At 32.8% G+C, this 20222-nt stretch overlaps 2 protein-coding genes across 3 annotated transcripts in view; one reads left to right on the forward strand and one right to left on the reverse strand.

The window, feature by feature from the left end:
- LOC106711300 (broad-complex core protein) overlaps positions 1-2305 on the reverse strand; it is a 29852-nt gene extending 27547 nt beyond the window's left edge. For both annotated transcript variants that reach the window (XM_045681189.1, XM_045681188.1), the window contains exons 1-3: positions 1934-2305; positions 1458-1651; positions 799-1096 (exon numbers count right to left, since the gene is read on the reverse strand). In XM_045681189.1, coding sequence (XP_045537145.1) covers positions 799-1096; positions 1458-1651 — 492 coding nt within the window. In that variant the 5' untranslated portion in view covers positions 1934-2305. The remainder of the gene's footprint in view (positions 1-798; positions 1097-1457; positions 1652-1933) is intronic.
- A 1252-nt stretch (positions 2306-3557) lies between these two features.
- Positions 3558-16332, forward strand: LOC106713101 (inositol-3-phosphate synthase). The gene is made up of 12 exons (XM_045681191.1): positions 3558-3942; positions 6478-6650; positions 7111-7223; positions 8302-8459; positions 10612-10745; positions 12513-12633; positions 12756-12906; positions 13313-13404; positions 13609-13717; positions 14460-14636; positions 15058-15233; positions 16136-16332. The coding sequence occupies exons 1-12, from the start codon at positions 3823-3825 to the stop codon at positions 16229-16231; spliced, it is 1620 nt and encodes a 539-aa protein (XP_045537147.1). The 5' UTR covers positions 3558-3822; the 3' UTR covers positions 16232-16332.
- Positions 16333-20222: the final 3890 nt, after the last annotated feature.

A 20222-nucleotide genomic window follows, 5' to 3' on the forward strand; every position in this document is an offset into this window, starting at 1 on the left:
ATATACTGTACAAAAATATCTACTAATGTGAAGCGGCCCTAGCCAGTACATTGGTATAACATAGTTCAAGATATGTATGTTATAACATCTATTATGTAAAACATTGCACATAATGATGTTTATATTTACTTCGAGCTCAACTCAGAGTAAGTTTATTGTACTAAAAACATGATACAAGTGAATTTATCAAATACTTTTTTGACATTATCATTTCCTTGAACATTAAACACAAAGTTTAATTCTGTTTTTTTTTTAACGAAACTAATGATTATAAATTGAGTCAATGAAGTTAAATTATACATGTGTATAACATGTAAGCAATTGAATCACCATCTAAAACAAGATGGTAGCAATTTACAGTTACATATCTTATTTGTGTAACATAAAACGCTATAAAATCTTCACATTAAATTTGTTGTTCATATGGTTAACTATTGTGTTATTGTGCTTGTATATAAAAATGATAAATAGTTTTTCACATTTAAAATTAAAAATTCTACCAATTGACATTTCTTTAGTTATTATATTTACATCTACATCAATATTTAATATAGATTTAGGTAGATAATAATTTATAAAACACGTTTTGTTAATAGAACACTATTTAATATTCATATTCCAGTTTATTTTTTAATTACTAATGGCCAGTATCATTAACAGAAAAGAAAAAAATAAAATAGTAGGTGACTTTAATTTAATGATGTAGAACATAATTATTAATTGATGAAATCAAGTAATATTAAAAAAAAGATTTTACATCTTTAAATAACCAAATAATAGAAAAAAATATAAACTCACCTGTTTAAGCCTTTCCACATCTGTGCGTGCTTGTGTGTATGTTTGTTGTGTAGGTACTGCGGTGACAGTCTGTGAGTATGATGGGTACTCCAAGTTGACGTTTAGTAGCTGCGCTGCATTATCTCGGGCTTCATAAGCCAGACCTCTAATCTCCAGCTCCGATGCAGTATGCATCAAAGACTGGAGATCCAGTTCTTGTACATCAACGGAACCTTTGTACATGAATTCCACGAGGAGGTTGATCTCCGAGAATGGTATTCCTTTGAGTATAACAATCGGATGCTGACATGGGTTGTCCCTATGAGAAAAAAATATTTTTTTATGAATAACCATGAAAGATGGAAATATATCTTTATATTGCAAGTCAATCCTAAAATGTTTGATTATCATTTAGAAAAATAAAATTAGTCATACTTTGTTATCATAAGATAACAAAATATGAACAAAAATTACATCCCCATTAATATTACATTTGTTTCATTTAAAATACCGAAATAATACTTGGTTTCAAAAATTTCGACGAATAACATTATATTTTATCGAACATTTCACATCTGCACAAACTATTTTGTAAAAATAGAATGTGAGCTTCTCAAAAAAATACCACGAAACGAAAATATGTTATTTAATAGAAAAGAAAAGTAGACATGAAGACTTACTTAAATATTTGTTCGAAATAAGGGCTGCAAGCGGACAGGACGAGCTTGTGAGCCTTGAGGGTCCCATCGCGGCAGGAGAGCGTGACGTCTGCGAGCGCAGAGGACGAGTAGATGGTCGTGAACAGTTGGCTCAGGTTCTGCAGGTGGTTGTTCCACTTGAGGTGGAACGTCTTGTCGCTCACCATCCCCTGCATCTGCACCACCACAAACACTTAGCAACCGCAATTCACTCACTAATTCACGTCTAATAAAAAATCGACAGAAAACCGTCTCTGCTGCGACCGCTACATAAAATTATAATTATTACAACTTATTTTTAGAACGATGCCCGTAAAAAACACTATACGTACGCGGTATGACAGTGTAATACTGTAGGTACGCGCCGCTGACGGAATTTAGAACTATAAAATTTTATTTATATTATATTTTATAAAACGGAAATTTTGACAAAAACCCTCATAACGCGATTTTCTCACCTTATTTACGCTTTTCCGACTTCCCGAATTTTCACAAATAACACCGAAACATTTCACAAAAATTTTAAATACTTATTATGTTACACAGAAAGCCGTGTCGTAAAAAACAGAGTGGGGCACGCCGTGGCCCCCTCCTTGCCCCGGCCCCCTCGCACACAATCAATATACGGAATATGAGAGCGCGCCGCGCCGCCTCGCCCCCCGCATGCTTTATTATACCGTAATTAAATATATACAACTTTATAAATTGTACACTAGCGCACATACATTCCTCCGGCAACCAGTAACGTAAAACTTGGATGGCGTACTAATAATATTTTTATTTTACTTCGCATTTGAGCAATTTAACTGAAAACACTAGTCTTAGATTTTAAAAACATGAATGTAAAAAATTCTTAAAGTTTAGTAGGGATTTGTTAAAGTTCTCATCTAGTATAAGTAGTTGTTTAAGATGAGATTAAACATTTTTATATTTTCATTACTTAATAAAGTAATGATTTTTTAATTCATATAAAATGAACTTATATCGATTAAATTTTGTACTGTTCTACTTCAAGTTAAACTAAACCTAACTCGGTCGCTTTTTACAATAAATTGTCGGATGAAGACGAGAAGTTCTATTGTAAAAAGTGTTCTATGATCTTTTTTTAACAACACACAGCAATCATAATAAACACACACATCCAAACATTCAAGGGAATAGTCGGATACAGTTCAGTCTTCTTTTTATTAGATTCCATCCAATAACCTATAAGTACCTACCTGTCATCGAATGCATGTTTTATGTATATGAAAACGTCTGCGGCTCAGAATGTCTGTTCAACAGACAATATTTTGTTAACATTGTAAAATAAAGAAATTAGATGCGCAGTTCTATAGTCTGCATTAGGCTTCAGTAGGCTACATAATCATTTTGAATGGTCTTATTCATATTATCCATTCAATGTATGTAAAAATAATTTGATATTGGCTGAATAGTTAAGGAAATATTATGTAAGTTCGTGCGTCAGTATTTTAAGTAAATACAAAGCCATATACATTCTGCACTATATACCATTATTATCCAATTTATTGCAACAAATATTAATGTGTGTATAAAAGACAGTACATTATATTTGTACAATAAAGTTTAAAAACCAGTTTCAATATAAATAAGAAAACTGCCCCTCCCTTCGTAACTTTTTGTATGTTCTTGTTCTTGTATAAAATAGCTGTTAGCCTGATAAATTCAATATAGCATTGTAACTACGTATGTGTGTATGTTTTTCTCTCAACTTTCTTTACAATTAATTTAATTGTGTCTATTTTGATAAAAACAATAAGAAAATTAAGATTTCTAATGATTTTTTTACGATATTATAAAATTCTGAAAAGAATAATAGTCAAGTTTCAAAAGTATCCTTTTACGAATTACAACAAATCATTTGAATAACGTCTTTAACTTGAAAATATCTAAAGAAGATAATTATTAAAAATTCAACTATATAGTTTAGTAATCTGTGTAATTCATTTATGTGCCTTTGTGCTGGCAACATTTTAGTTTCATTCATTCGTTCGAACTTCATGAGGTTCACTCAACATCATTCAATTCATTTAGAACTCACTTCACTACTCACTTGTTCGCAATCGCAATTTTCAAATCACATTCATTCAATTTACTCAAGTGAGTCAAGTGTCAAGTCTGAAATAGCCGGGTTTGGTTTTGAGGTCCATGTTTGTGTACTGATTATCCTGTGTAGCTCGCAGTTTCTAGGATCGGAATTTAATTCAATCCATAATACGACAGAAGTATATTGTGATCAAAACACTTTGAATGCATATGCGTTATCTCAAAGGTTAATTAAGGAATTTTTGTGGCACAACCTAAGGAAAAAGCATCTGAAAGAAACATGGAAAAAAGTTCAAACATACAAGTTATTTCACCCAATGTGAAATATACTGAAAACTATATTTATGCAGATTATGAGTATGAAGAAACTTTAGTTACTAAAAAGGATAATGAGTTATTGGTAAGTGTAATATGCGGTTTCTGAGTTAACCTACCCTCAATTTGTGTAATAATTTTTTCTATCAATTAAATTTTTTTTTTTTTAAATTTCATTGCGATCTAGACATGTCGCACTTAAAATATATGTTTATTAATTGTGCATATTATATGTCATTTATGTAGAATAATATTTTGATGCAAGTTTTGTGAATACAATACTTTTGTCATGTTTTATCAACATGTTCACAACTTATAAATTACGTAAGAATTTAAAAGGCATACTACATCTTTAACTTAAAAATAATTGTGAGACAGTTCTCAGTTTTGATTTGAATTAATGGTTAAAGATTGAATTATTTGATATAACCATCACTTGTTACACTATTACTGCGGGTTTTCACTGTAGTGACACTTGTTTTGACACATATCAATCTCTCTGTTTTTTCAACATGAATATGAGAGATAACAATATGTCTCAAAAGAAATGCCAATACTGTGTCAAAACCTGCAGTTGCATTAAAATTTGTAACTTTTTTAAATTCAGAACACAACAGTCATGAGTTATTAATTGAATATTGAGTGTTAAGAAATACTTTATTTAGTGTACTACACCAATTTGGATACAAAAAATTTATGACTTAGATCAGGGATCCCCAAACTATTTTGTAAAAATGACCCCTTTTCCAAAATGAACTGTTACCTCACACCGCCATGGCCAAATTACCTACTTTTAAGATCAATTATTATTATTTTTCATTCTGACTTAGGTCAATCGAAGAAGAGAGTCAGAGTAAGAATTAGGAATGATTTAAGTCCAATATCGACCTCTTTGGGAATCTCTGATTTAGATTATGTTCATGTGGATAAGGTGTAAAAAACCTCTACATGTGAGAGTCATTGTTCCGTCCCAAGAGATAATCTCTATAAGCGATAAACTCTGGTTAGAATGAAAACTCTATGTGAGAGACTCTTGTTTATCCATTTCGACTGCAGCTGAAAAAAAAGAAGTTTAACACTTGCAGTACTGCAAGTTGATGATACATTCATAAACGGCAACCAGAAACATGTTAAAGGAAGCTTTAATTGTGTCATACAGAGATTTTGGATTATATGTATAACTCACTGAAAAATTATGCTCTTTTTGTATCATAAAGTGGTAAACAAGCAAGCGGCCACCTGATTTCGCCAAAATAGCGAAATGACCGCTACACATAGACATCTGCAATATGTAGATGTATTTTTAAAAATTGTCTTATATATATAAATAATACCAAAGATTTGTTTGATATTGTCTTTGTTTCCTGAACATTCGAGAGCAGACGTTTGGATCGATAAACCGTCTTATATCTCGTCGCGTTACTGTACCGTCTGCAATTCGAGATTTATTGAAAGACATTAGTTTAATTGAGCGAAATATATTTATAGTATTTCTCATGAGTAACTAACATTACTGTGAGTTTCCACTGTTGAAACATCTGTACAATAATATTGCTATGAGATAATGTACGCAGAGAATCGAACCTTGTTTTTGACACTTGACTTCATTTTTAATATATGAAAATGCTAAAATCACGAAATGTTAACATAAATATGAAAACGCAAGCGTCTTGCAACATTTACTAATCTAATAAATGCTAATGTTTAGATGGATGGATGTTTGTTTGAAGGTATCTCCAGAACGGCTTAACGGATCTCGATGAAATTTGGCACAGATGTAGGACATAGTCTGGAAGAACACATAGGCTACTAATTACGTTTTTTTTTTATTCCGCGCGGATGGAGTCGCGGGCGACAGCTCGTAGTTTTATAAATTAAAACGATGTATGCAACAATGTAATCTTAATAAATTATGTTGTGCACACGTATGTGCAAGTTGGCAACAAATTTTGAATTCTAATTACTGTAACTTTGTACCAAGCTAATTTATTGTAATTTATATCAATGTCGGCTGCACGTGTATCTTGTCGCTTGCATATATTTGTTTTAGCTTTATGGTCGTATTCAATAATCGATCTTTTCAAATTTCAAATTCAAATTAATTTATTACATCTTTTTACAAAAACCATACAATTTTCACAAAAATATATACCATGCAGAAGCACATAGATTTATCATAAGTCAACCACACAAAAATTCCTCTACGATATAGATACCACTTCCAAGCAATAAATTATAGAATCCCCGTTGAAATTGTCTGGCATTTAACATCTTCAGGCCATTTGGTACCTTGTTATAAATTTGTATACATATAAACAAACAGCTATTAGTATATTTAATAAGTCTAGGATTATCTTGTAGTACTAAGATACTTAAGATTAATCCGAAGATTTTTTTACAGTGAAAACAAAATGGATCGATCTACTCGGGTTTTCATTCATTATAACTATCATTACAACGTTTAATAGCAGCATATGGATTAAAACTGTTAATATAAATATCTATGATAATAATTTGTGGATCGAGATCTATTATTAATAGGGAACAAGTATATTCCATTAAAATAATTTATTAAAAGTTTCCTGTGACTAAGAAATGATTTCTCTCTGTTATTGTTAAGGTAAAACCATACCAGACTTCGCTATGTATCCGTACCGCCCGCAAGGTTGGTCGGCTGGGCATCATGCTCGTGGGCTGGGGCGGCAACAACGGCTCCACCTTTACGGCCGCAGTCCTCGCCAACCGACACCAGCTCTCCTGGCAAACCAAGAATGGGAAAATGGATCCCAATTGGTGAGCAGCACGAATTTACTGCAAACACTTATAGACTTAGCGATGATCCAGGAATATAATTTTCTAGACTTCTCAGCTGTCGTCTAAAGTCCGTATATATCTGCTACTATATAGACTTATAAAACAATTTCTTTTGTGATTCGATCAACTTACTTTTCCTAATTTTTTTTTGTATATTATAAGCAAACGACCACCTGAATAAGCCTCGAAAGCGAAGCGATCGCTGCCCACAGACATCCGCAATTGCAGATGCGTTGCCTACTCGACAGAGGAGGGGACGCATAGCAAAAGCATATATCCTCCTCTGTCGATTAAAGGTAGGCAACGCAAGAACCCACAGAAAGAGAATATATTCTCTTTTTTTTTTCGGACTAAAATTAGACTTCCGGCATGCATTAGTGCTGCATTAAAGAGTTCTGATATTAAAGGTAAGAATATAATATAAATTTTATTGTAATAGGTACGGTTCAATAACTCAAGCGTCAACAGTCCGTTTGGGTATTGATGAGAGCGGCAATGATGTGTACGTGGGCATGTCTGAACTTCTGCCTATGGTGCATCCCGACGACTTAGGTAAGTCCTACTCGATTCATAATCTACCTCTCCTTATCCCCCTCACTTAGTGTTATCGCCACATCGAGTATGCCATCATTTCAATTCTCATATATCACCTTTTAGGCAATCCATCCTAGGTCTGCCGCTATCGGTGTACCCCTCTACATTCATGTTCATTTCTACTTAAATATACCTGAACTAAAATTATAAAGTATTTCTAATATCCAGGGTCGAAAGCCAGTGAAGCCAAAAACTCGCAATCCACACCGGTCATAAGTCTAAATAAAGTAACAGTACATACATTTATAATTAAGTTACTCAGTTTAGAAATTACCAGGAATTCATGTACCAGATACGTAATACGATTTTAGTAAACAGATGTGGTAAACAAACTCATTGACTAACATTTCGTTTTTATTTACACAAGCGCAATGATTTCAAAGTCGGTCATTCAGGTATTTGCAGATGATACGGCCGGATAGGATGCTATTGATTTTGTACTGTGAGGGTCATGGTCAGAGGCTGGCAGATATAGGTCAGTTCCCGTGACCTAATGACATTTCAGTGTTTTCAACACTAATTTTATTTTAACCTTAATAGATTTCAATAGTAATTCTACAGCTTCATTTATGTTTTAATTTTAAAATTTGAACTTTTTCTAACGTTGTAATTCGTAGAATTTGCAGAAATGTGTTCTTTGTTAACAAATATTTTATTCATATTCATAGCTTTTACCTGCGACTCCGTCCGCGCGGAATAAAAAATAGAAAACGGGGTAAAAATTATCCTATGTCCGTTTCCTGGTCCTAAGCTACCTGCCCACCAATTTTCAGTCTAATCGATTCAGCCGTTCTTGAGTTATAAATAGTGTAACTAACACGACTTTCTTTTATATATATAGATAGAAGATAGATGTACTGTTATGAACAAAGGTCTTATAAATTTAAATTTTGACAAAAGCTAGTAATATACCTTTCTATGCTTCATAAACATCGTTCTCCAGATTTATCCCAAAAAGTATGGCAAAGCATTCGTCTTTTTGGTAATTAAAGATGTATTGAAATCCTCTCACTTCACACAATTTTTTTTTGATCAGTAATTGACGGTTGGGACATAAGTCCGTTGAACCTGGCGGAGTCAATGGTGCGCGCAAAGGTGATCGATTACGACCTGCAACAGAAGCTGAAGAAGGAGATGTCGGCAATGAAGCCAAGACCCGCAATCTATGATCCAGACTTCATCGCTGCTAACCAGGTCAGAAGTGTTTCCACTCCTTTAGACTCTATTTTCACTGGTCCCGTTAGCTATTGTTATTTTTGTGGCTTATTTACGATTTCAATTCATGCGTCCAATTGTTTATTAGAAAAGGGTCTTAATCTAGTGTAAAGTTCGTCTAGCGGCTGACATTTGATTGCAATTTTTTAATTTTTGATGGCATAATTTTTTATACTTGTATCTTCTCTTCTCCATTAATTGTTTATTCTGTTTAAAAAAAAATTACAAACGGATGTTATCACGAAGTTTTCACACACTTCTATGATTGTACCAAATGAAAAGTAGAAGTGGTCCAATAAAATTAGCTAAGCTATTAGTTTCTTTGGTCTATAGGTCATCTGAATGTAAATATTATTATGTAAATAACGTATGTATATTTAAATATGCATATAAAGTGTTGGACAACATATAAATAAACTAATGGCAAATTAAGATTTCCATTTGATTAACAAATTAGTCTGTTGCCTAGTTTATATCCTTATAAATGTTTTGTCACGATTAATTTTGCATATGAGCACGTGTAAATTACACATTAAGATGAAGAGGTTTACAAATTAGTGCTAAATTTTATTCCTAGCAAACTAAGACATGTGTGTCAGTCTGATACGATGTACTATACTTTACTTGACACGTGATGTACATACAAGAGTATTCTTGTTCCCGACGTGCCAACTCCAAAGGTACTGAAGTTCATATCTCTTGAGAGTTATATAAATGTCTCTAAAACAATATGATTTTAATAGTATCATTAAAAATTCTTTCTAGGATTTTTTTAACACGTGAACTGCCACCAATTTGTCCCACGAGTTTTTTTTAATATGTGAAAATGACTCAACCTGCGAGTTTACTTGAACATTGAAGTATCAATGAATGTGTTATAGGTACAAAATATCATAATTTCCTCAAATTATCTTTACTCATAGTGTTATTTATTCCTGACCGCCATATTGCATGAGCGCTAACTATTGATTTTCTGTTACGGTGAACTGTATAAATATATTTCTGTATGTAAGGACGCTCGCAATCAATACACGTCGCGTGGAATATTCCAGAATACATTATTATCCTACCGTTCACGTTATACAGTTTAAAAATAGAATTTCGTCCATTTTAGATGTTGACAGCTGGTATGATTGATGTTGATTTCTCGATATCTGGAAGTCAATTTAAAGGTTGATCGTAGTCAGTTTGCAAAGCTAATGTTGTACAAAATAGGATCTGTGTGGAAAATATTTTTAAGGCTTTCAGATTTCATATTTTTGTTATAAAAATATTATTTGTATAATTTAATGCCTTCAGTTTTTATGATGATTTTTTTTAGAAATACTAAAAAAAATTAGTAAAAAAGGCCTGTTATTTAAACATATCTTCATTCCTGTCATTATCTTTGACAAAACAGAGAGGACAATAGGTTTTAAACGGAGATTTAGGTCTTAGAAACCTATGGTAAGTCGGATAGAATTGCTCACACCTCGTATTTACGGTTTCCAGTACTTTCTATGGAAGTTAGGTATCGTATTTCATTATATGTGTGTCAGGCTACTTGTTAAGCGGAGTTAGCAGTAATCCAATGCTTTTTAGATCGGGTTACCTTTGTTTTTGTAAACACTTCCGTAGCCACCGCGCCGCGTGGAAAAATGTTTGTTGCCAGGGCTCTATGTATGCTGGGCGTTAGTATGTTTTGTAAACTTTTCTACAACGTCTCTGACACTCATTGTTTTTCTTTGTTTTGTTCGCTTTCTAGTCAATGGAGACGTTGGATGTATGTTACAAATTCAAGGGAACATGCAATCTGATGTTACGATAAAAACCGAACCAACTTAATACGTGTTCTGTGGCCCGAGATTTTAAGAAAAGGGAGATAGAGAGATGGTATCTGCGACAAACTAGGACTAAAAACTAGGCCAAATTCTTAACACTCTCTGTATCAAATTTTATAGTCAAGACGATGAAAATAAACTCTTATAGTTCTTTTCGTTCTGTGAGAACCGTCAAGATGTCTGTCCACTATTGTACTTATGTTTAGTTTAACTCGGTGGGGTTAACCTTCTTCCTAAAACACTATCCTGTAACCACTTTTGTAGCTTGCGACTGATAGCAAAGTAATAACAACGAGTGCTTTGTCTCTCAGGCGGACCGTGCAACAAACCTGATCCGCGGCTCCCGCTACGAGCAGTACCTGCAGGTGCGCGCCGACATCAAGGACTGCCGCGACAGGAACAAACTGGACAGTGTCATTGTGCTCTGGACAGCCAACACTGAGAGGTCAGTCACAGTATTTTCATTTTGCAATTTTAAGGTGGTTCCTGGTTAGCTGCAAAATTTTTTAAAGTGCTAGATGGTCCAAGTGCAGGCAAAGAAAAAATAATTTAATTATTAAATTTTGGATAGAAATAAACCCAGAATGCATCGAATTTCTAATTTTCTATAGTATCCGGCTCGAAGGACCATGTATAAATTGAAAACACCAGCACGGCAGCCAAAAATTCTTTTTATTCCTATGTTAAATACTAACTAACTAACACTGTTTACATATTTACACTACCATTTACTATTTACACTACCATTCCATAAAATTGAAATAATTACTACATTCCGTTTTTTTTTCTAATACAAAAAAAAACAAAGGTCTTTGTAGTATTGGCCAGTATGCCATCTCGTTGGCAGAATGTTTAATTCTGCACTCAACATTAGAGATGTTACACATAATAATTTAAAGTGTGAGAGTCAACAAGGTGTTGAAAGATTACACCCCTTTATCACTAAAGCTTCTAGTCACGCGACTCTCACTACATGGAACTGTTATCTCTATAAGTAATGTATGTACAACTACCTATCGCCTGCGACTTCGTCCGCGCGGAATTAAAAAAATATGACAGACAGAAAAACAGACTATGTTTTATATCTATGCCAAATTTCATCGAGATCCATTGAGTCGTACTGGAGATACCTTGTAACAAATATCCATCCATCCAAACATTCGCATTTATAATATTAGTAAGATAAGATCTCGGCTTATCTTTAAACAAATTTAAAATACACTGGTTGATTTTATCAGAAGTTTTATTTCAATGAATACATTTCAATGGAAACTGGAACAAGACAATTTGACAGAGACAAGTCGATATGTGTTAATGTGACCTGATTTAATTCGAGTTTGTATGGTGTTGCGGAATTATGAATGAGTGTTTATCAATGGCTGGGTGTCTGGGTGCAATGATCTTGATCATTTCGTTGATAGTGTGACGTGTGCCGGCTCGCTTGAGACCGTCCGACGTCACGATGAACTTAAGATTGTTACTATAGTGTATAAGCGATAGCGGGTTTGGATTGTAATAATTTTTTTTTTACGAAATCTATTAATTCAAAAACTTATGGCATTAGTACTAACGTATGACTATATTTACAACAATATGGAGTAGTTTAAGATAAATGTTTGAATACATATACATTTTTGTGTAAATAGGCTACTGTCTTAAAAGGCTGTGGTAAGAAAAATAAGTATTTACACTTTACACATACCCTATTTTTAAAATTTCCTATTTATGACACTAATTTTTGACTTATATCTTGTGATTTTTTATATGACACCATAAAAACAAAATTTCATAAAACGCTACTTCTTTTTAATATATCAGAGGTATAAACTCCATGGAAATTAAAAAACGTGATATTTGGTATAAAACAGGTTTCCTGTAATCTTGGCGTAATACATTGACCGGTTGGATTCTTTGCATTTTAATTCGTAAAGAATGCACCAAATATTTTGTACTACACATCACTATAATGTTCAAATCTCAATGAATCAAATACTAAATTCTAGAATATCTAATAAAATATTTAGATAATCACACATTTAATGAAAATATCACCTAAATATTTTTATGTTATTGTTATAAGTAATCTCTAATGTTCTTTTCTTTCTTTCTCTGCTTTTTTCTTTTCCTATTTCTATGTTCTGTTTAACCGTGATATGTTTACGAACAAGTATATTGACAGTGGGAACAGTAAGAGTGTTGTGTTGTGTCACAGGTTCTGTGAAGTGCGCGCGGGTGTGCACGATACATCGGACAATTTAGAGCGTGCGCTTCGCAACAACGATACAGAGATCTCGCCCTCCACCATCTTTGCTATGGCAGCTATCGACGAGGGCGTGAGTTGATTCATAATTACTAGTTCTTGCTCTTGACTTTGTCTGTATTTTGATTCAAACCGACTGTTTATTCTCTTAATTTATATGGTTAATGTTTTATTCTTGTTGTTATGTTTAAGCAGTGCTGCTACATCAACGGGTCGCCTCAGAACACTCTGGTGAGCGGAGTGGTGGAGCGCGCGGAGCGAGCCGGCGTCTTTGTAGCGGGGGATGACTTCAAGTCCGGACAGACCAAGCTCAAGTCTGTGCTCGTAGACTTCCTCGTCACTGCTGGTGAGGAATACAATACCTTAGAATAATTCCACTATAAGATGGAAGGATATAGTCATCTGTCGACAGACGACAGTTCTGTAATATTTGTGTCCTTTTCTTTATTTTCTAGTAGTTGTTGCTCGCGACTTCGTCTGCGCGGAATCAAAAAAATAACTTTATTAGTAGTCTATGTGTTATTTCGGATTATATTTTATATCTCTGCCAATTAATCGTGATCTGTTGAGCCATTCTGGAGATACCTTCCAAATACATCCATACATGATTCTAAACTTTCGAATCTTTAATATATTAATAAGATTTCTATGGAGAATCTCTCTGACAGAAGTTATCGCAGTAACAGCACTATTTTACAAGGCCAAATATATTAGTGGGACTATAATTAATTTGTTATAATATTGTCTCTCAGGTTTGAAGCCAGTGTCCATCGTGAGTTACAACCACCTTGGTAACAATGACGGCAAGAATCTCTCCGCACCAAAACAGTTCCGCTCTAAAGAGGTGATAAAACTTTATTCCTCTATTATTTCAATTCAAAATTTGGTTCATAAACACGATCTATTTAAGACTAACGAAATTTTTTCCTACTCCGTTTTATATAAACTAATATTAAAGTAATTTTTGGATCGATTTCAGATCGAATATTGATTTTGCGTTTTGTGTATATATTTGGTGGCATATTTTAATGTTATATTGGTTTTTCAGATAACAAAGAGCAATGTAGTAGATGACATGGTGGAGTCTAACAACATCTTGTACAAGCCGGGGGAGAAACCCGACCATGTCGTTGTCATCAAATACGTGCCCTATGTCGGTGAGTGACATAATATCTTACTACTGATTACACTTAAGTTAAATTTTCAGTATTATAGTACATCAATGAATCCAGACTGGATCACAACTTGAATATATTGGACCTACATTGGAACTTAGAGTGTATTTTAGTGTGGGATTACATTTTTTTCTATTATAATCCAGTGTTTGATTCAATAGCTGGACTGGAATAATGATAACTGGATATAACTGGTTTCCAATGCTGTAAACTTGTATTCTCCAAATGTCAGATAAAATTAAAAAATGTCTCAGTTAGTTGCACTCAGATTGCTGCGTCATTCATTATTTCATTCGTTCATTCTCAGTCATCGTGAATAATTGAATGAATGACTCGGACACGGTGGTATTTCTTAGCTATACACTCATACAATCACTTTATATTATCTTCTATATATCTATCTGTCTTCTAGTAATTTAATATGTTTAGACATAAGGAGCAGTAGTTAACATATTTTAGTAAGTGTTCTTGTTGACTTTTTTATATCATAAGATGACAAACGAACAAGCAGCCACCTGAATATGCCAAAATAGTCAAGCAACCATTGCCCATAGACATCTGTAATTGCAGATGCGTTGCCTACCTTTAACCAATAGAGGAGGAGCTGCACAGAAAAAAGACATATCCCCCTTCTAATGCGTCCCCTTCGTCAAATCCACTTCCCCTTCCCATTCATTCTGGTTCTTGGCGTCTACCACTGTTAAACTTGATCTTTGTATCTTAGGTGACTCGAAGCGTGCGATGGACGAGTACACGTCGGAGATATTGCTGCACGGCACCAACACGCTGGCTGTCCACAACACCTGCGAGGACTCGCTGCTCGCCACCCCGCTCATACTGGACCTCGCGCTGCTCACTGAACTCTTCTCCAGGGTGCAGCTGCGCAGGGACGACACGGAAGGTACGTCATTCATTCATTCACTCACTCACTCATAAAATAAATATAGGAATTTCAACTATTATTGTAGTTTGAAACTCAAAACGAAATACACCTAAACGAAGAAACCGAGCAAGAAATTATTATATGTTAACTAGCTGTCGTCCGCGACTCTGTCCGCGCGCAATTAAAAAAAAACTTAATATGTGGTCTTCTTCCAGACTATGTTTTACATCTGTGCCTAATTAACAATCTTTATCACTTAGGAGTACGAAAAGTAGATAGTAGCCGATTCTCAGACCTACTGAATATGTCATAAAAATCTGTCAAGCCGTTTCAGAGGAGTATGGTAACGAAAATTGTTGACACGAGAATTTTATATGAGATTTCAATCTAGATCATCTTGTTATTACTAAACCAAAAATTTGGTTGTGCATGTTTGTAGAGTGGCAAAGTCTGCACGCTGTGTTGTCTCTGGTGTCGTATCTGCTGAAGGCGCCGCTGGTGGCGGAGGGCGCGCCCGTCGTCAACGCACTCGGCAAGCAGCGCGCCGCCATCGAGAACATGATGCGCGCCTGCCTCGCCCTGCGCCCCATACACCACATGCAGCTCGAACACAAGGTACACACGCTCATTCACTCAATCATTCAATCATTCACTTACTCATTCGTTCACTCACTCAATCATTCATTCACTCACTCTTCGTTTTTTAAAACATAAGGTGACAAACGAGCGAGTGGTTACCTGAATTCGCCGAAATAGTGAAGCAATCGCTGCCCATAGACATCTAAAATAGCAGATGCGTTGCCTACATTTAATCGGTGGAAGAGGGCGACGCACAGAAAAAGAATATTTTCCCTTTCTAACAAACATCTCCTCCTCTGTCAAATACACTTAACCACAGGACTAAAAATAGACCTCTGGCAACACACACATCAGAAACGCGGATTTTTTTTTCACTTGACGCTTATCTTCTGTGTGGTTGTGGTATTGCAGCGGGCGAGCTGATCAATTTGTGCAACAGAAGTCGTTATTTGTCTACCATTGTAAAAATAAGTTACATTATGAATGCAGCTCATGCTGAGATGATGTCAGCTGGCAAAATATAAAATTCGTATTTCCGACAAATTTTCCAACGGAATGAAATGTGTTAACAACGTCTCTCTTACTCTCTCAATTAACTTTGTTTCATTATATGTATGGTCATAGTTGTCACTTAATACTTTAGAATCATAACCTGCTTATTTCATCATCATCAGCTCACTATAAGTCCTCACTGAGTGGCTCGGAGTCTATCCTAAGTTAGGGGTAACTAAATTGGCCCAGTGCGGGTTGACTTCGCACATATCTTTTGAATTTCATTTCAGATATGTGTTTTCCTTCACCGTCAGAACATCGGATAGATGTACATATTATATAGTAGATATACATAGTATATAGTATTTATTTCATAATGATATAATTACTATTTTATAAAAAAAATCTTAGTTTCAGTAATTTCAACTCTAATTTAACCCTAACAGGTGCCGTTCTTGCGCGCTGAGTTGCAGTCAGGCGCCATGTTTGCAGGAGCACCGCCCAACAAACGTCAGAAACATGCACAAAATGGCGCCCAGTAACTCATACACAATCATACATTTATACTTATCAATGTGTCATCATATTATGAAACAGCAGAGAAAAAAAATCTATTATTAGATTAATTAAATCAGTATTTAGTTTAGGAGAAAATTTTATTTATCTTTTTATTTAGCACAAAGTTGCACGGTTTTTTTTTTATTTTTGTTTTACTGAAGCGCAAATGATAATGCACTTTTATAAATATTTTACGTAATTTAGTGAAATTTTGTTCTTTTTATTGTGTTTTAAATCTCATATGTTATCTCAACAAATATATGTTACAATATGTTAGCTTTGAATCTCTTTACTTCTATAGTATTATTCTTTTTGAATAAATATTATATACTATGAGTTATATATAGACAGTATTATATTTTTCTTATTCTGTAAGACATTTCATTCAGTATTAAAACATATTACATAGTTATTTAGCATATTTTTTGGCTGTGTATTTATAATTTTATTTTAAATACATATAAATTTTGTTATAATTATAAATCTAAATTGTTTTGGACACAACTAAAATTGGGTTTTAATGAAGTTTTTTTTAAAGTTTGAAATATTTTTTTTCGAATATCAAATCTTATAAATAATATTTTGCTTACGTATTTTTTTTTTGTTATTTTGAAAACTATTAAGCCCATATCAAAAGGGGGGTAGACAAAATTTTCATTTCGATGTGTAATTCAAATCTGATTTATATTATTTTTAAAAACATATCTTAATAACTCAAGCCATGAATTCATTGAAATACTTTGAAGTGTTTACATTTGGATATATTTACAAATTGTTTAAATTAAATAACCATAGAAAAAGATAAATGCATATAGAATTCTATATTATGTGCATTCCATTATATTTACCTTTCTAGAATTAGATATTTTCAGAAAGTATTAAAAAAAATTCAGTATTCTTTAAGATTTTTTTAAATTATTTTGGCGTTAAATTGCATCAGATGCTTTAATATTATGTTTTTTTTTCTATATTTATTTTCGAGCGTGGCTCTATTTTACAGATTTCAATTTGTACGTAATTCACAAATGTATGTTGAAAGATTTTAGTGATTTTAGTTAAAAAAAAGGATATGTAATTGTATTGTTAAATTGCAAATCTGTGTGTTTTATGTATTAAATAAATCTTATATTATCACATTTGGGTTTAATTTTCAGTATTTAATAAAGAATTTGGGTAAAAAAATAACAGCGCCATCTATCGCATCGAAATTTGAATGAAAAATCATCTTAGGAACAGTTAATAAAAAATATTTCTATTTCACTTGATACTTATTCCTCTGAAAAAGTAATTTGAAATATTGTTGACTCTCTCTTTTTCTTTGAAAAGAAAAGAAAGATAAAAAAGATATATATTTGTATTTCCGTCTGCGGAAACTCAGTGAGTAAAAAAAGACGTCATAGATTAATCATTGTTTATTTTTCAGTTAAGCATAGAATAGTTACATTGTCTCCAGTCTAATTTGACAATAAGTAGCGATCTCGCATCAAGCCATACAACTTGCAACAATTGTTCATACACATCCATACAGCGGTTAATTATACAAAATAAAACAATTACAGTGTAGAAAGTGTACAATTATAGTTTGGCTTTACACGTGTTTTCATGCATCAGAACTTATAAAACTTAACTAGAATAAATTTTGTTCTAAGTTTTTAAACTTAACGCGTAACAAATCCGTCTTAAAAAAAAGTTAGTTGTCATGCAGTTAGTGCTTTTTACATGATTGTTTTTTTTTTTTTGGTAAAAAATATAACATTTACTAGAGCGAAAAATCTACATAACATAGTGTTTATTTCAAAATTGAATAAATACAATTTTATTAAACTTTTAAAAGGTTAAATTCCTTTTAAGACATCATTCAACACAAAATTCAATAACTTTGATAATATTAAAAGATCAGTTACGCTTTATAGATAGTATATTTTGTCATAACTTCTTGTGATGGAATGTTAACTAACTACTAAACTAAAGTGTTAATACTAAATAGTACCAAAATACTAAAAATTAAATACTTAATCAAATACAAAAAATCATCCCGCGCAGACTGAGAACGACCCGCAAAAAAGTACGCCTTAAAAACTGAATTAATATTTATAAGAAAAATGCGAATTAAAAATATAAAGATGGAAAGCAAATAGCTTTTTAAAAGACACACGAAGAGCCTACAATTAATAAGTCACTACCGTTTTTATATAAAAAAACAATATTAATAAAGTTTAAGATTTGGGGATTAACCCAAAATAAAAAGGTAAAATTACATTTTATTTAATGTCTTAGTGTATTTACATACACACAAAATAACAGCCACAAAAACTGAAACATTTTTCACGTCACTGAAATAAGTAAAAAAGACCTTTTTTTTTATTCCATATCCCCCCCTCGTTATACTAGAGAGTTTAACTCGTTCTGATAACTCAAGCAACATCCGGCTCGAAGGACCAACCGTACATAGAAACCACGCCGCGTGAACCAGACATAATAATATCGGTGCAAAACGACTAATAGATACTACACGCTATTTAGAATAATCTGTGGACATTTGAGCTCCGAATCACTTTACATAGTCACTTCATACTACCATTAACAATATTTTTTTTAAATATTAAATAAAGTAATAAGTTTACAATATACACGATTTCAAATTTGTTTCAGTGCACGATATATAATTTTTTTTTTATAATTTATAATAGAATTCGTTGGCTACCTAAGTGTTGGTGTACATCTAGAGAGGATAACAGGACCTACTATAGGAAATGGAATATATTAATTTAAATATCACGAAATACAAAACAATAATATAAAAAATACTATCATTTTGTATATCGTCAAATAATAAATCATAGAAATAAGTGTAGCATGTAAGTCAAAATAGGTAAAAAAAAATTATTAACATATTAATATGTATCGATATCGATAAAAGGTTACATGCTACACTAGATTCCACAAGTGTAACATCACTAGCTGGTATCTACGTCTAGGAAGTTTACTAGGTTTAGGAGATGATGTGAGCCGGTCGATACACGTCCCGTTGTATTTAATTCCTCGCGTGCCTTCATTTGAGCATTTCACCTCTCAATAAATACTACATTTTTATTGCTTCGAAATTTTGTTTTTTTAAATTGATTACAAATGTCTTTACAATCTTATTTTGCGGCAACACTAAGGCGTAGTTATTTTTTTTTTTTGTAAAAATAAACAACTATTGAATGAATGATTTAAAAATTAACAATTAATGAATTAAAACTAAAAATAAAAACAAAGAATTTATAGATTTTTCAATAAAATATCAGTGTTGCCGCAAAAGACATACAATTCTAACTAGCAACACCATCGTTCTCAAAGAAAATATGAATAGACACTACAATAGTTTCAAAAATATTAAGTATTACAATATTTCTGGTATTTATCAATGTTTATATGAATAATACTCAATTATTTACAGAGAAGCGAGCACCAAAGATGAGACTTTGGGAATATTATGAACTAATTAACTACATAGGAAGATTTGTGTATCGCAAACTGCAACTTTCTATACAAGATTGTGCTCTAAGATAGAATAATACTTTTCCTTATACATATATCTCGAACTTTTTTATATATTTATCAATTTCTTCCGCCATTACCCAATCTCATACATTTTTAAATTTTTAAATCGCACACAAAAACATCCATCGCGCACTTTGTATGTTATAATATACACAAACTTATACAACTCACAAAAATTGTATAAAAATGTTTAGAGCGGAATAAATTATAGAAAAAAACCACAGTAAATACATGACGTATTTAAAATAAGGAATATTGATATAATAAATTATTGCAGTGTCTAAAATAAAGTTTCTCTTAACGCAACTATTAATCGTTTTTAATTATTAAACATAAAAGAGTTACCAAATATTAAAAATGACATTTACCATAGATTAAAAAAGTGTTAAATGCTTCGAGTCAATTGTTTCCTAAAACAAAACACTAATA

Source organism: Papilio machaon, chromosome 15 (assembly GCF_912999745.1).
Source record: "Papilio machaon chromosome 15, ilPapMach1.1, whole genome shotgun sequence".
In the NCBI taxonomy this organism is placed as follows: domain Eukaryota; kingdom Metazoa; phylum Arthropoda; class Insecta; order Lepidoptera; family Papilionidae; genus Papilio; species Papilio machaon.

Coding starts and splice junctions, on each gene's coding strand:
- LOC106713101 (XM_045681191.1), top strand. CDS start 3,823: ATGGAAAAAAGTTCAAACATACAAGTTATTTCACCCAATGTGAAATAT. Junction 13,405..13,608: donor AACAGTTCCGCTCTAAAGAG/GTGATAAAACTT, acceptor TTGGTTTTTCAG/ATAACAAAGAGCAATGTAGT. Junction 14,637..15,057: donor GCGCAGGGACGACACGGAAG/GTACGTCATTCA, acceptor GCATGTTTGTAG/AGTGGCAAAGTCTGCACGCT.